This window comes from Papio anubis, chromosome 9 (assembly GCF_008728515.1).
Source record: "Papio anubis isolate 15944 chromosome 9, Panubis1.0, whole genome shotgun sequence".
Lineage (NCBI taxonomy): Eukaryota > Metazoa > Chordata > Mammalia > Primates > Cercopithecidae > Papio > Papio anubis.
The window spans coordinates 69,630,914-69,648,182 of record NC_044984.1 but is presented as its reverse complement, the minus strand read 5'-3'; the positions used below and the strand labels follow the sequence as shown (position 1 = coordinate 69,648,182).

The window sequence follows — 17,269 nt, the reverse complement described above, 5'->3', positions numbered from 1 at the left end:
TGCTGAGTTAATTTGGCCCTTGTGTGCTTGTGTGTCATCTCCATCCCATAATTTTAAGTACATGTATGATATGCAGTCCATATGCATGAAACTTAAGTAGCTAATTACCATTTTGGGTCATTTTAAGGATACTTCTTTTTAATGAGCATGCCCCTCTCTGGGGAGCTGCCCCTGACAGGTTTGGTCCGAACCTAGCTGGCCATGGGGGCTCCTTAATCACTTTTTTTTTTTTTTTTTTTTTTTGAGACTGAGTCTCGCTCTGTCACCCAGGCTGGAGTGCAGTGGTGCGATCTCGGCTCACTGCAAGCTCCTTACTCACTTTTTTATCTCACTTTTGTTTTGGCTGCTGAACCTCTGCTTCTTATCTAGCTTCTTGCTCAGTCACCCCTTCACCTTCTTTCTGCTCTCATGCTTTTACTTATTCTGTTCTTTATCCAACTTTTAATTCCTTTTGCTATTTTCCTGCATCATTTCCCCTGTTTTCCTGTCTCATAAGGATATGAGGATAACCGATTATTCTTACCCTTAAAATAATATTAATAATAACAATAACAAATCAAAACTATTACCAGTGGTGGGTGTCCAGGTTCTTTGCACTTTGAACAAAGAATTGGACAAAACACAAAAGCAAAGCAAGGAAAGAATGATGCAACAAAAGCAGAGATTTATTGAAAATCAAAATATACTCCACAGGGTGGGAGCAGCCTGAGCAAGTGGCTCAAGGACCTGATTGCAGAATTTTCTGGGGCTTAAATACCCTCTAGAGGTTTCCCATTGGTTACTTGGTGTACATGTAAATGTATGTAATGACAAATACATACATACATTTCTTTTTACTTTGTCTATTTACATACTTTGTCTACTTTGTCTATGTAAATGAAGAAGTGGCCTGCAATCAGTCTAATTGGTTGTGGAAAGTGACCAATCAGAAGCTGAAGCGAAGTTACAAAATTACACCCTATGCAAACATCTGATTGGTCATGGGAAGTGAGCAGTCAGAGGCTGAAGTGAGTTACAAAGTTATCCTCCTATGCAAATTTAGACTTGGCCGACAACCATCGTGACTGGTCATGGGAGGGGACCAATCAGAGGTATTTTCAATTTTTCATTTGCCACACAGAAAAGGGGGGTGGTTGCAAAGGAAGTAGCCTCTGGCCCTTTTGTTACTTGAGTATGGAAAGTTGGGGTTTTCCTTTTGATTTAGTTCTAGGAAGTCAGCGTGAGTGGACCTTAGGTTTCCTGCCTCCAGACCCTATTCTCCTGCCTTAAAAACACAATGACACCTATGTTCCTTATATTATTAATTGAATCTCATTTCACATTGTTCAGTTACTATGGATCTTTCTACTTGATGACCTCAAATCCAATTAGTTTTCTAGTTCTGTTGATGTTTCTTGAATTTATTCTTTCTACTATGTCTATTTATTTACTTTTTATTATTTTTTTGTTTGTGTTCTTTTGTATTTATGTATTTTATAGTTTTGGGGTACATGAGATAATTTAACAGTATAATTTATAAAGATCAAGTCAGTGTACTTGGGATAACCATAACCTTAAATATTTGTCTTTTCTGTATGTTAGAAACATTTTAATTATTATCTTCTAGCTACTTTAAAATGTACTACATATTATTGTAATTATAGTCACCCTACTGTTCTATGGAACACTGGATCTTTTTTCCTCGATCAAACTGTGTGTTTACTGCCACCTTAGTGTAGACCCTTACTATCACTTTTCAAAACCATTGCAATGCCACCTGATGGGCTATCATGCCTCTATATTTATCCATATTCAGTAAAATATGCAGTAAAAGGGAAATTAGGAGGCAAAGCCTCAACTGTTGAGTGCTTTTATAATACTTAGTAGATTATAGGTGCTCTCCTAAACAATATGTACATGTTAACTAATTTATTTAATCTTCACATCACTTCTGTGTGGGAGATACCATTATTCTTTCTTTTATTAATGAGAAAACTTTGGCCCAGAGCAAATTGACCAGATAAGGCTACACGGCTAATTATTGCAGTAGGCAAGGATTGAATCCAGGCAGTCTAGTTGCAGAGTCTGTACTCTCATCCATTACACCGTGTACAGTCCTCAGGTGTGTCCTCACTGTGCTGTCTGCTGTGGCTGTACACATATTGTTCCTCTGCTTGTGGTACCCTTACTCCTTCTCCTCTGAGTGCTAACTTGTACTCACTTTTTTTGGATTGTATCACAAGAATCTTTAATGTTTACTTTAACATTAACTCATGGTGGGGTTGAAAATGTGTTTAGTAAAGTGTGCCAAGTGCCCACATTGAGACCAGCTCCATTCAAATCAGTTCACTCTGCGAGGATGTTTCCTGTGCCCAGCAAGGTCATGAAGAGAGGGGCCTTGACTTTTCTCTTTGTTAGGTCAGCTTTGCTGGTGAGTTCTTCCAAACTTGCCAGGAGCAGCCTACCCCAGTACACATTATCAGTCCCATGTAAAAGAATACGATGGAAACTTTCTCAATATATTTCATAAGTTTAGCACGTCTCTGGTACAAAAATCCAAGAAAGGCAGCACAAAAGCAAAAGTGCCAACCAAACTTACTTATAAACAAACATGCATATGTCCCAAACACTACACAGTGGTACCCAAATGACAACATTGCATTAAAAGGTATAAAAGCACTGTACTGTAAAGTTACACGTGAATACTGCACTGTAAATCCTGAATACTCTAGTGACCCACCCCCACCGCTTCCACAGGCCTGGCGAGGGTCAGAAACCATTCATCTGCCTCCAGACCTTGCTAGTCCTGGGAGACACTGTTACAGGAGCAGTAGGCAGTGGGATTAGTCTCCTGCAGAGCTCTGGCCTCCTCCATACCTTCCCAGTATCCGGAAGGCTTGGGGGTCTTTCTTAAAGACCATGGCCAGGAACTCCATGATTTGCTAGTTGGTAATTTCGCGGCCGGCCCGGGAGCCCCAGAAGAACTCATACACCGGCTGCTGCACGTATGGGCCGTGCCAGTACTTAAGGTAATTCTGCTGGACAAACTCCTTGGTGATGAGCTTCCGCATGTCCCGAAGGTGGAAAGTGGAGTGCTTTTTCCAGGGCCGCAGCCCCAGGACGCGCAGCACGTTCCAGACGGCGCTCTTTCTGGCGCTGCAGCCTTTCAAGTAGATGAGGCTTAGGATCGTGAGAAGGCCTGTCAGGACCATGCTGTTGCTCAGAGCCACCCTGTCCAGCTCCTCGGGCTGCAGCGCTTTGACCAGCTCAGACTCCATGGTGTGGAGGCTGGACAGCCTCTGGTGCAGCCTGGTCAGCTTCCATGGTGCATTCCGAACACCTGGGCGAGAATGAGGCTGGTGAGCCTGAAGATGCCCCTCCATCACTAATTGTAGCTGCCGATGACATCCTTCCATGTCTGGAAACCAAATGATGATCTTCTTCTGGTCCTTGACCCGCACGTACCACATGAGCTCGTGCGCCTTCTTCAGCAGCTGTGCTGGGCCAGACTGGGCCGTGCTAGGGGCCTGGTGGGCGCCGCCCTTCTCCGCGGCCTGCTGCAGAGCCTTCGGGTCGCTTGTGGTCTGGGGCAGTGGTCCAGTCTCGAGGAGGGCTCTGCGGCTCTGCGGCTCTGCCAGGGTCGCAAACGGAGGAACGCCTACCGAAACCCCAGGGTTGCTATGCACCTCGGAGCTGGAGGCCTCGGCTGCAAAGTTGGGGTCGCTCAGATCCTTCCTTTGTTCCCACCGGTCTGCTCCCTCTGACAAGAGCCTCTGTGTCCAGGAGCACTTTGAGTCTGCCCTCCCTCCGCGGACTCCTGGAGAGGAAGTCTTGTACTCTCACCTTTTAAGAATCAGTGCAACTATCTCCTCTTCTAGGATGCCTTTCATAAACTCTTCTCTATGCCTTCTAGGAATTAAGTTATTCTCTTCTATGTTTGTTCATTGAATTTCTGTTGTGGTATTTATGACTTTGTATTCTTATTTTACTTTACCTGTGTTCTCTCCTACCCACCTCCCACACAATCAGAAACCAGCACTGTGTCTGCTTGTTTAAAGAATAGAAAAATAAATACTTGGAGCTCTTAGCTCCCTCCGAAATTTCAATTCAGTTTTAGATAATACTTCTGGAAAAAGAGGAATATTCACTTTCTTATGGAAAATATTTTTAAATACATTTAATAAAAATATTCTGACAGCGTTGTAAATTTGCATTTGGTATATGAACTTTTAGAACTGCTTAAAAATATGTGAATTTTAAAGTAATGCATGATCATATTTAATTGTCGGACTTTTTATTTTCCTGTATAGGGCTGTAATCAGTGATCCGGAACAAAATTTAGCCATTGAGCAAAAAGAAAGTGATCATATCCTTCCAGATTCAAAGATGACACCTCTTCGATTTAGAAAAAGAACACTACATGAAACAAAGTAAGAAGATTTTAATTACATAAAATGAAGATGCACTGTGTTCTAAAAGTATTTTTAAAATGTACTTCTGTGTCTAGCTGGAGCTTCTGTGTTCGTTTCACTTTTTTCTATATAAAGAAAAGTGGAATTTTTTTAGTTCAGCTCCCAATTCTGCTACTTTATGATATTAGGGGCAATACCTTATTTTACTCTCTTTACCCTCCAGATTTTTTATTTGTAATTTAGGGGGAAAAAAAGCCACAACCTTTGGAGATAATGGATGTGAAAATATATCATATAGTTACCGAGATATTTTACGTGTGTTATATATAATGGCTAAATCTCATTGGCATGTTAAAAATTGGTATTGATTATACTTTTTTTTTTTTTTTTGCATTTTACGTTGTAGCTTTTTCAACCTTAGAATTGGTATGATCTTTTACAATCCTCTGATGCTGTCCACTTAAATTCTTCAACAGTGTCACTGACATCGAACCTCAGCTTTAGTAGACATAAAAAAATCTACCAGTACCCACAGTAACTTTTTTATATTTTCAGAGTACTGTAATTGTTAGTATTTTCATATCTTTTTTTAATTGTTTTGTCTCATTCTTATTTTCTGAAAGCCCTTGCTTTCATCCATTCAAATATTTAGAAGTATCATGTGTTAGTGTCCTATTGCTGCTGTAACAATTACCATGAGCTTAGTATTCTAAAACACAGATTTATTCTTTAATTGTTCTGGAGTTCAGATGCCTAAAATCATGGGATTGATAGGGCTACATTCCTTCTAGAGGTTTTAGGGGTGAAGCTGTTTTCTTGCCTTTTGCAGCTTCTAGAAGCTGCCTTCATTCCTTGGCTCATGGCCCTTTCCTCTATCTTCAAAGTCTGCAATAGCTGGTTTCATGCTGCATCACTCTGTCACTCTTTTTCTATAGATACATTTCTCTCTACATTCCTCCAATAAGGGCATGTATGAGTGCATTGAATCTTCCTGGATAATGCCAATAGTCTCTCCATTTTAATGTTCTTAATTTATCACATATGCCACATCCCTTCTATCATATAATGTATTGTCATGTTCCAAGGATTAGGATATAGACATGTTGGGCCAGAGGAGGTCATCATTTATGTACCACACATCTAAACTTTCCTTTTTAAAAGTAAACTTCCATTGAAATAAAACATACATTCACAGTGCACACATTTTAGGTGCACAACATAGGAGTTATCAAAAACAGAACAACACTCATATACCAAATGCCCAGATCAAGAAACAGACAATTGCCAGTACCGCAGAACCTCCCCTTATGCTGCCTCCCAGGTACTATTCATTTCCCCTGCTATACCAGGTTAATCTCTCCATCTTAATATCATAGATTAGAACTGCCTGGTTATGAAATTTGTGGAAATGAAATTACAAGAAATCTAGACTCTGTGTCCAGCTTATTTTTTTCCCTCTAATGGCACTTATTTATTTAGTTGTATATAAGATGTATAACATGATATTTTGATATACATAGTGAAATGTGTTTGGCTTCTTTTACCCAACATTATGTTTGTTAGTTTTATCCATGGTGTTATTTGTAGTTGTCTTTTTTTAATCTCATCGTTGTATGGTATTTCATTGTACCACATGCCACAACCTATCTATTCAGAGGTTGATAGATATTTGGCTGTTTATGAATAGTGCTGCTATGAACTTCCTTGCTCATGCCTTTTGGTAAACATATGTACTCATTTCTGCTGAGTATATACTTAGAAGTAGAATTGTTGGACCATTTAGTATCCATATGTTCAGCTTTAAAAGATGCAGCCAAATAGCTTTCCCAACTGGTTGCTGAAATTTACACTCCCACCAGTAGCAGTATGAGTGTTCTTGTTGCACCATATCTTTGCCAGAGCTTGGTATTGTCTGCCTTTTTTTATTTGAGTTCTTCTTATGGATGTGTATTAGTGATTTTAATTTGCATTTCACTGGAGACTAATGTAGTTGGGTACTTTTCCATATGTATATAGGCCATCTAGATATTCTCATACAAAATTTCCATTCAAGCCTGTTGAGTTGTCTGTCTTTTTAGTATTTATTTGTGGATCTTATTTACATGTTTTAGAAATGAATCCTTTTTCAACTATATTTGTCACACATATCTTGTCCTACTCTGTAGTTACCTTTTCATTCTCTTGATTGTATCTGTCTTAAAAACTAAAGTTAGAAATAGGAGTTCCTAATTTTAACATAGGCCAGTTTTCCTCTTTCCCTATATTGTTAATGTCCTTTGTATATTCCTTAAAAATAATCTCTGCCTACCACTAAATCATTTTCCTTCTGACTTGTAATGCCACATATGTCATATGTCAAGTTGTTATATGCATGATTATGACATGACATGTTATGTGCATGTCTAATGCATGGTTAGTTTCTAGACTTTTTCTTCAGTATTATCTGTTTCCCTGCGTCAATATTATCCTAATTAGTATTGCGTTGTATTAGAGTAAATACCTGCAACTTGTTTCAAACTAATCTAGTTCCATGAGAAATCCTGTTGTGGTATCAATTAGAATTAATGAATTTGTAGCTTTCACTCCTCTTACCGCCATTTATTCTTCCCAGAGGAGGAGAGAGTTCTGCTTCATAAATTTAGAAGCAGGAATTGGCGTGGGTAGTGCAGCCCTTCCTCTCCCCTTTGTTTGGGAGGCAGCAGCCTGCAGAAGCACACATTCTGCCCTGTGCATTGTTTTAGACGGTCCCTCCCCAGTGGAAATGAGTGGGTTAGTCTGTTTAATTATAGTGGTAAGGACTAGCTTGTGGTTGCTGCATACCTAAGCTGTGGTTTCTAATAGCTTTATCAATACTAAAATTCGTACTTTAATCTTCAATCTTTCTGATTCTTCTTTATGTATTGGTAAGGAACTTGGGTTCCTAAAAGGAATTGGGCACCTAAAACCCAACATGGCACTTTGCATTTTATAGTGTAAATACATATTTACTTTTATCTTTTCGAGAAGACTACAGGGCCCTTGAAGCTGCTACTTCCATTTGTCACTGTTAAAGTGAGTTCTGTTTACTATTGAAAAGCAATATAATGTAATGGTTAAGAGCAAAGTTTTTTCTAGCTCTGCCATTTACTAATCATATGGCCTTGAGCAATTTACTCATCAGTCTCTGTTTCTATAAAATTTATTTGAAAAATGGGAATAATAACACTTAACCTCAGAGTTATTGTAAGTAGTAAATAAACCAATACACATTAAAGTGATTTTAACAATGACTAGTGTCTGGGAAATTCTCAATAAATGGTAGCCATTACTGTTGCTGTTATTTTCTCAGCATTTAGAATTGTTTCAGGCACATAGTGGGCATTCAATAAACACATTAATCCCAGTGGATTAAATTGAATTGAGGTGGTTAAGCTCCCATGGCTCTACTCTGTGCTCACAAACTCTCATTTGGTGCAGGCTCATGTTTCCTGTCCCCCGCTTCCTTTTTGTAGATACCCAGATTTTATAGAGGTGTAGCTTTCTTTTTTTTTTTTTTTTTTTTTTTTTTGAGACGGAGTCTCGCTCTGCCGCCCAGACTGGAGTGCAATGGCCGGATCTCAGCTCACTGCAAGCTCCGCCTCCCAGGTTCACGCCATTCTCCTGCCTCAGCCTCCCGAGTAGTTGGGACTACAGGCGCCGCCACCTCGCCCGGCTAGTTTTTTGTATTTTTAGTAGAGACGAGGTTTCACCGTGTTAGCCAGGATGGTCTCGATCTCCTGACCTCGTGATCCACCCGTCTCGGCCTCCCAAAGTGCTGGGATTACAGGCTTGAGCCACCGCGCCCGGCCAGAGGTGTAGCTTTCAAGATTTCAGTGACCCACACACTTACTTACTAATTACATTACTGCCATTTCATTATACCTGCAGTTTTATGGGAGAAATATTATTGTGTGAAGCAAAGAAGAAATGTATCATTTAGTCTTCAGATCTCTTAATATATAGGAGATTATTGGCAGTAGGGTGCTTCGGTTTTGCTTTATATTGTTAAATATAATTTTAGGGCTGGCAGCCTTTATGAGATCACTCAGTACTGTCTGAAGGCCATAATGCTTAAATAACCTATTGATCTATGACAAGGTTCGAACTTCATTCAGCACTCTTCCTCACTCTTTGGTTATTCTGGTAAGGAATGTTTTCAGTTACACATCACTGAAAAACGATTGATAGTGGCTTAAACAAGTCAGAATTTATTTTTCCTATATAGTTAGCTGCTTGGAGGTAGGCATTTATTGATTTTGGTTCAGTAGCTTAGTGATGTTACAGCTCTAGGCTGGCTTTCCTATATCTTTTTGGTCATTCTGATGTGGTGGCTTGATTTCATGGTGACTATAGTGGCTCCTAGCATCATATCCCTGCCATGTTCACAGGCAGGAACTCTTCTCATGCCACTCTCTTACCAGGACAAAAGAAAGTCTTTCCTGGAAGTTTATTGGCAGAACTAGGTCCCTTACTCATCCTTAGTTGCAAAATGCTAAGAGCAAATTCTGTGGTGGGAGGGAAGCAAAGAAGAAGAGGGTTAGAAATGGCACTCAGGTAGCCCTGCAACAGTGCCAGTCACAAATGTTGTATCTCTGTTCAATATTTACTTTTATAGCACTTTGATGGTATAGCTTCTAATATAAAAGTCATTCACATATTATATACTATATCTCAGAGTTATTTCTTTTGTGTCTGCTACAATTAGCAATCTGAAAAAGAAGAGTACCTTTATCTTTATCCAATCTGTGTGGTTTCAAAATATTCACATAACTTTTTTTGTACATTTTAATTTCCATCAAGTTATAGGTATCTTAAAAAGTTACTGACAAAATGTATTTCTTAACAGGATAAGAACTCATTCTACATTAACTGAAAATGTGCTTTCTCATAAATTACAATTTGATGGTAGGATCATGTCACGGTAATTGTGATTTTATTAAAATTTTTAATCCTATGATTACAAAAACATATTCTCTTTTGAATAGAAATAACAGTAATGAGATTAGATAGGTTTGTATCATTTAAAAATATGTGAATTTAGAACAGACATTTTAATGTAATATCTAGTAATCTGTTATAAAAAATAAGAAATATGAATCTGTAGGAAAAACATTCTAATTAAAAGTTATCTTTGAAGCGAATTTAAATGTTTTTTAAAAAGTAACTTAGTAGTGAATTTTTAAAAGAGTTATATTACTACCAGAGTATTGTAAACTGAAAACTAATGTTTTATAAGCTGCTTTATTTAATTTTGTCTTAATGATTTAACAGATTATCGATAGATGCAGTGACAAGGAAAATAATTCTTAAATCTATTATTTCAGTCTTATAATCTTCCAGTAATACATAATTCTACTTGATGTTCTTTCTATATTACTAGTAAAATGTGTATTTTAAATTATCTTATTTGTTTAGTGATTTTAAAGCTTTCTATGACAATAAAAGATAATAAATTTGTATCTATGTGTGCCTTCTTGCAAGCTCAACACTTTTAAAGATAATTCACTTTATCTTAAAAGTCTATGTTGAATTAATAATTTACATTGTAAATATATCCACTTTTCATGTCAGTGTAATATTTTTATTTCTGCATTCAGATCTAACTTTTAGTGGACATTTCAGCAAGCTGTGTTTTTGTGTTTTCCCTACAGTTTCCCATAACCTTCACTCATTGACACATACATAAGAGAGTTAGCTATCCCTCTTGAGATGCACACTTTTTTTAGTTAATTAATCTAAAAATTATTATATTTGAAGATATTTGATATCATTCTATTTTTTCCAGTAATGGACGTGATGCTTGCAGAGAGCTGATTGGGTTCTTTTTCACTCATGACCAATCCCTTACAATTTATGAATATCGACAATTTGGGAAAAATAGGTATGCCATAAAACATTGTTAGAACTCTGGAGATGATCACTTCTGAGAGAAGCTAAATAACTTTCCATTTTTTTCTCATTTACTTTCTAGAACAATTGTGCTTCCTTTTATTCAAAAAAGCATTTATAGTCATCAGTGTGGACGAAGAAAAGGAAAACAATACCGACTTGGTGATTTTTATGTTGTAAGTTGTGTGTGTGTGTGCACACATTTAATACCAGATGGTGAATTTTGTGGAGTCCTATGGAGGTAGAGGAACAGGGCTTCTAGTCTTCAATTTATTTCCTCTCCTCCGTCCTAACCAGGGTCATTTATGTGGGCTAATGGTCGATGTTTTCCCAGGAACTTCTGCTTCCTAGCCCCAAATCTCAAGTCTGAATACAAGCATAGCATTTATTTTCTGTAACACCCCCCTTCCCATTCCACAATGTGGCTTGTCTCCAGATGAAGTTGTATCTTCATACTTTGAAAGGTTCTTCAAAGCTGAGTCATTGGCTAAGTGGCTATCTCAATAGCACCAGGAGATATTCTTTACCTAAAGTAGGTTTATCCTCTGAGGATGGACAGTTTCCTCCATGTGAAGGGGTATGGGCCTCTGGAGGTATCACTTTTCTGACAGATAGCCTATCTTCCTTGTGATTTTCCCACTTCAGGAAATTCCTGGCATTTGGTGTGTCACAAGGATTCCCTAGAATGGGTGGAGCATAGATAGTGTTACAGTTTGTGTAGTGCTCTTAAATTTTAAATCGTATTTACACTTTATATCATGATTAAAATACAGCACTATCCACAGTGATCATTCAGGTAATATATGTTTCTGTCCTAAGATCTGTAGATGGAGCAGTAAGTTAGACTCATTCCCTGCTTTTGTGGAGCTGACAGTATAATTGGAGACACAGATAGATAGGAAGGCCAGAGAGGAGGGGCAATGTGGGCCAGATAGGAGGGGTGACGGCCCAGTTTTGTGGAATCAAAGGAGGTTCCCTAGAGAAAGTGCCATCTACCCTTGACTAGAAGTTAGCAAGGCTGGGATAAGGGGATAGGTGAGGGTGGGGAAAAGCTTCCAGGTGGAGAAGACAGCTTGTGCTAAGAACAAAAAGGAAGAGAGCACATGACTTATTTGGAGAACTGGAAGTAGTTCAGTCTGATTGGAGGAGAGTTCAAGGTGGAGGCTGGCAAGAGATGAGTCAGAGCTTATTAAAAAGCAGCCTATGTTAAAGAGTTATCTAACATGTATTGGGGAGTCACTGGAAGAGAAGATGTGGATGGAGTGGGGGAAGGTGGCATGATCAGATTTGTGATTTTGAAAGATCTGTCTGGTTACAATGTGGGGAAGGAATTGAAGACTAGATACACAAGGGCAGGATGGGATTGAATTATATTAATCAAGGAGAGAGATTATGGCAACCTGAATAAGCAAGTGACTCTGGCTATGAAGCTAATTAGACAAATAAAAATTATTTGATAGGTAGAGTCAGTACAGTTTGGTACCCAGTTAAGGGAGAAGTATGGGTTGAGGAAAAATTTTACATCTTACACTTAAATACACTATACACTATACATATGGCACTGAAGCCTGCCTCTTGAGATCTAGAGAAAATCAGCTTCGACTCCCATTTCACAACCTGCAGAAGAATGTTTAATGCATATTCCAAGTTTAAAGTTTGAGTTTATGTCTCCAAAAATTTAGTGTAGTTTATGATTTATTCTCACTATCCTCATTCCATATTTCTTTGAAGTAGATGTGGAACTCTGTTCTTTTTTATGATTTCCAAGAAAGAAAGAAAATAAAGAAAAAGAAAAGAAAGAAAAAAAAGAAAGAAAGAAAGGAGAAAGAGAGAGAGAAAGGAAAGAAATTCAGCCAACTATATATAAACCACATATATGATGCTTTGTGTGTGTAGCAGACATTTTGAAGGGGATATCAAAAGAGGTTCACATTGTAGCATTGTAAGCAATTTACAATTTATTATTAGACATCCCTACTGTTAAAAATATATCCCTTGAATATTTCCCATGGTAAAAGCACTCTTCTCCATTTCTTTAACTCTTCCACCTCTTGTTTCTCCCTACCAATCTATTGTTTTATGCAGAAATACTCAACTCTATCCTTCTTTTTTTTTTTTTTTTGATGGGAGTATTCTGTTTTGTTTTCCAGATATGGCTGTGGAACTTGTCTTTTCATGTCTATATGCCTCATTAAGTCTTTTTCTAAACACTCCTTAAAAGAAATTTTGGTGCCAGTTTTTAAGATAAATACATGAATGTGCACATGTGCCCATAGATGCGCCTGCCTAAAGGTGTACCCACATAGGTATTCACTCATATGCACGCATATATGCACTGACGCAGGCTGTTCCCTTAGGCACACATGTAAGTATACACACATATGCTTCTATGCATAACACTGTTACACAGATCACATATTCTTAATTGCTTAACATGATAATTATTTACAGGAGACTCTGAATCTTCTCATCCTCAGTCTTACCCTCACTCAACTAAAAAGTCAATCTAAACTGCTATGTTCTACTAAGTGTTCTGCCTAGATTATTATAATCTAAATCCAGGATAATATTTCACTTTATCACTCATAGTTCTCCATCTTCCAATCTGAATTGCAGATTCTTTGGCTCTTCCTTTATATATCTTCTTTTCTATCTCTGGTAGTTTTTTCTTTATTTCTTTCAGGTTTTTGTTTTGTTTTGTTTTTCGTGCTGTCAGAAGATCACTCATTTCTCCAAAGCCTTCCTAATTTCTGGGTGTTATTCTATTATGAAGATCTAAAAGATTAAAAACTGAAAGAGTCCAAATCTGAACATAGTATCTAATATAGCACTCCTACCCTTCTCTGTTCTTTTAATGGGCTTAATTTTTCTTCATAGTCCTGACCATATAGTATGTATGTATATTTTTATCTATTCATTATTTTCTCTGACATGACGCTATAACCCCTTGAAGGTAAGGACTTATCTATCATGACCCCTACCATATTCCTAGCAACTGGAAGAGTGACAAGTACTTAGTAGACACTGAATACATGTGTATTTAATGAATGGATTTAAATGTGATAAGTTGCAACTTGTGCAAGTGCCTAAACCACTCTCAATCCTGAAGGGATATTTTTAATATCTCTATTTTTGTATTAAAAACATGAAGACAAAGCAAACATCATATGTGTCCAGATTTTTCGTCAGTGAAGACTGGATGAAAGACTAAATAAGTGCAAAAGAGCGATGTTGGATATACACTAATTGCCATCATGCTGACAGCTATGGTGGTGCAGCATCTTGCTAGCCGGTTTCCCAAAAGGCTTTATTTGCCAAATGCTGGGAAGGTGAAATATTTGCCCAGCAGAAAAAACAAACAAACAAACAAACAAACAAAACCCCACAAAGCTTTAAATTTGAAGTATAGGTAAATTTTGCCAAGTTTTGTAGTCAAATATGTTTAAATTTTTAACTAAAAAATTGAGAATTCTTTTTTCAGTTTTCATCTTACCTTTAGTTGTTGTTTTTCTTTCTAAATTGAGACACGGTCTCACTGTGTTATACAGGCTGGTCTTCACCTTCTCATAACTTGTCCACAGGCTGTTGTTTGTCCTTTGGTCCCATTCAGCAACCAAAGGGAATCATTTACAAAGCACAATCTGGTCTTCCAGGCCCATTCATTTACAACCTCCCCCATTTCCCTCTCACCAATGAGGAGAATATTTAAGTATCAACCATCTGGCTTTTTGAGTTTTCTTTCTTTTTTTCTGTTTCTTTTTTTTTTTTTTGGTATGGCTCCTATGCTTATGCACATTAGTAAATTTGTTATGCTTTTCTCTTGTAAACTTGTCTTTTGTTACAGGGATGTGGGCAATAAGCATTATGATGGGGAGGAAAGGGATCACCTCCTTCCTACCCCTAGACATACATGTTTTTGGTATAAACAATAACTAGTCCTCAAGTAAGAAGACTTTACGGTACCATTTGTCACACAGTTTATCCTAGATTGACCTGGTAATTAGAGTGACTGTCTGTAGTAGCTAATTGGCTTTATCCAGGGGAAGAAAAAAACAAACTTTTCATATCTTTGTGACAGGAGGTGGTTTTGCACTTAGAGCAAGGTGCCTAAGGAAGTTAGGCTCCCACCCTCTCACAGAAACTGGGAGGTAGCAGTACTCTCTCCCTTGATGTTTACACTCAAAGAGTGGCTCACGGTCCTTGAGAAAGCCTTATGTAGGTCATAAAACTGACAACAGGCTTATCTAATTTTCAGAAGTATTTGTATACATTTCAAAGAGAGGAGAAAGTACTGACATTATAATTACAAATTCTGTAAAGTAAATGTGCTGAGAAAATGGAGGGGAAGGATGTCCTTCCCTTCTATGCAACAGGCAGAATTAAGCCCCTATTTAAAATTTGTATTTGTTGGCCAGTTGGCCAGGTGCGGTGGCTCACGCCTGTAATCCCAGCACTTTGGGAGGCCCAGGTGAGCGGATCATGAGGTCAGGAGTTTGAGACCAGCCTGACCAACATGGTGAAACCCCGTCTCTGCTAAAAATACTAAATAAATAAATAAATAAGTAAGTAAATAAAATAAAAATCAGCTGGGCGTGGTGGCGGGTGCCTGTAATCTCAGCTACTCTGGAGGCTGAGGCAGGAGAATTGCTTGAACCCTGGAGTCGGAGGCTGCAGTGAGCAGAGATCGTGCCACTGCACTCCAGCCTGGGCGACAGTACAAGACTCCGTCTCAAAAAAAAAAAAAAAAATTGTATTTGGTATTTGTCCTTGCACTGGTTATGTTTATTAGAGAAGCTTAGAAATTAAAATAATAATTTTATAAGTTTAGATTAAGATTTTTTGAGAGGAATTTTGTGGCTGAAGTTTTGATGTTCTAATTAGGTTGAATTTAGATTTTATAGTTAGGAAATATCTGTCATCAAAAGTCCAGCTGAAAGAGTATGAGATATCTTCACAGTTCTTCAATTTGTGGTATATCATTCTGTGGGCCAATAGCTCTATTTAGGGAAGTCATAATTTCAATTAATTTATTTTTTCTTTTTTCCTCTCATTCTCATTAAAAAAACTGAGTTTATTATATTGCTGGCTTTTTTTATTCACATGGATTGTTAAATAGAAGACTGTTCTGAGATTGACAGAGATATTAGTTTCTTTATCTGTATAGTTTCTCCAAATACATATAAGCATTCTCCAAATATACTTTTTTTACCATTATTAAAGTATATCATGTCACATTAATCAAAATCAATTATTTTAAATTAATGTTAGTTGTATTTTATTTCTTATATACTTTCTAGCTTCATTCATCTGTTCATTTCTTTAGGGTGCAACTTTGACATTTTTGAGTTCTGATCATGCCAGCCTTCCAGAAAGCATCAAAGAAAACACATTTCTTAAACTCCGAATCACACATATTGATCAAATAGCTTTGGATTCTCTCAAGTAAGTTAAATATGCATTTGGCATTTTGAAGCAGGTGAAAACACTATTTTTAAATTATCTTAAAATGACATTCTACTGCAAGGTATTTATAACTTCGCTAAGGTTTATATTTTTAAAAAACAAGCACAGCTACGTGTGTCTATTTTATGTACTATCTCGTACTCAAATACACTTCATGTGTGGGAACAGTTACAATCAATCAAATATTTTAAAATATTCATTTTTATGTTAAAGATACCTTATTAATTTGCCTTTGCTATAACACTTTTATTTTACCAAATATTACCAAAAGGAATAAATTTTTTTAAAAAAGGGTATCAATACAATATTGTAACAATTTTTTTTCACATTGTTATTATGATGACTTTTTTAGTATCTAAAGAAGTCTTAGGGTCCCATATGCTTACAGTATTTATTGATTGATAAAGTGCATAGTGAAAATTAGTTCTATACATCAAACATTGCTTTTAAAATGATTTTTTAAGTAACAGGAATATATACATGTGATTTAAAAAACATAATTCCCGTGATTTTATATATGTATGTTAGAGGCTATATCCTACAAAGTGGCTGTAAGAAGTCTGTGTTCATCATTTACTATATTGCTAAAAATGAACGCATTTGAGGGGGCTTTTAAAAATAACATTTTTTCATCTTATGCTTTGCAAAGTAAAATTGCTTTTAAATTTAATAGTTTTAATTAAATATTTAAAACATTAAAATTGTTACAAAAATGAATGTTGGCTAGGTGCAGTGGCTCACTCCTGTAATCCCAGCACTTTGGGAGGCCGAGGTGGGCGGATCACAAGGTCAAGAGTTCGAGACCAGCCTGGCCAATATGGTGAAACCCCATCTCTACTAAAAAATACAAAAATCAGCCAGGCGTGGTGACAGGCGCCTGTAGTCCCAGCTACTCAGAAGGCTAAGGTGGGAGAATCTCTTGAACCTGGGAGGCGGAGGTTGCAGCGAGCCCAGATCGCGCCACTGCATTCCAGCCTGGGTGACAGAGCGAGACTCCGTCTCAAAAAACAAACAAACAAAACAAAACAAAGACCAAGAATGTTTACAAGTAGTCCTTATAAGATTTTAAGGATTTTAGCTCTCAATTTAATCTTCTTGGGCATCAAAGCAGAAGGCAGAGTTGGGACTTGATTAAATTCTAAGCACTCTTCCAAGTGTGAGAGTTTCTTTGAGTCTGGAGCAGGGAAGAGCTTAGAGTTTGATACTCAAGACTATAAAATAGAATATATATATATATATATGTATATATATAATATATTTCATCCCTGTGAACATGTCAATTGCAGAACTGCTTCTATGGACCAGGAGGATGATATAGTCATTCAAGAAACCAATGATAGGCTGGTCTTCAAGGCAATTCAAGGTATGTGTTATTACTATACTCTCAAGTACTTTGAATTTTTGATCCTTTTTTTTTTTTTTTATAATCAGTAAAACAACATTTTTCCAGATACTTCTCAGTGGCACTTGATTTATATTTACCCTTTGCTTATTTAAAAAAGTATACA

The 17,269-nt window shown here is 37.2% G+C and overlaps 1 protein-coding gene and 1 pseudogene across 12 annotated transcripts in view; one reads left to right on the top strand and one right to left on the bottom strand.

Moving 5' to 3' along the window:
* CAPS2 (calcyphosine 2) overlaps nucleotides 1-17,269 on the top strand; it is a 64,400-nt gene that overhangs the window by 30,904 nt on the left and 16,227 nt on the right. For all 12 annotated transcript variants that reach the window (XM_021922611.2, XM_021922615.2, XM_021922613.2 and 9 more), the window contains 6 exons: nucleotides 4,290-4,409; nucleotides 9,256-9,330; nucleotides 10,195-10,290; nucleotides 10,381-10,474; nucleotides 15,622-15,740; nucleotides 17,048-17,124. In XM_021922611.2, the coding sequence (XP_021778303.2) occupies nucleotides 4,290-4,409; nucleotides 9,256-9,330; nucleotides 10,195-10,290; nucleotides 10,381-10,474; nucleotides 15,622-15,740; nucleotides 17,048-17,124 (581 nt within the window). The remainder of the gene's footprint in view (nucleotides 1-4,289; nucleotides 4,410-9,255; nucleotides 9,331-10,194; nucleotides 10,291-10,380; nucleotides 10,475-15,621; nucleotides 15,741-17,047; nucleotides 17,125-17,269) is intronic.
* LOC116268962 lies at nucleotides 2,780-4,193 on the bottom strand (annotated as a pseudogene).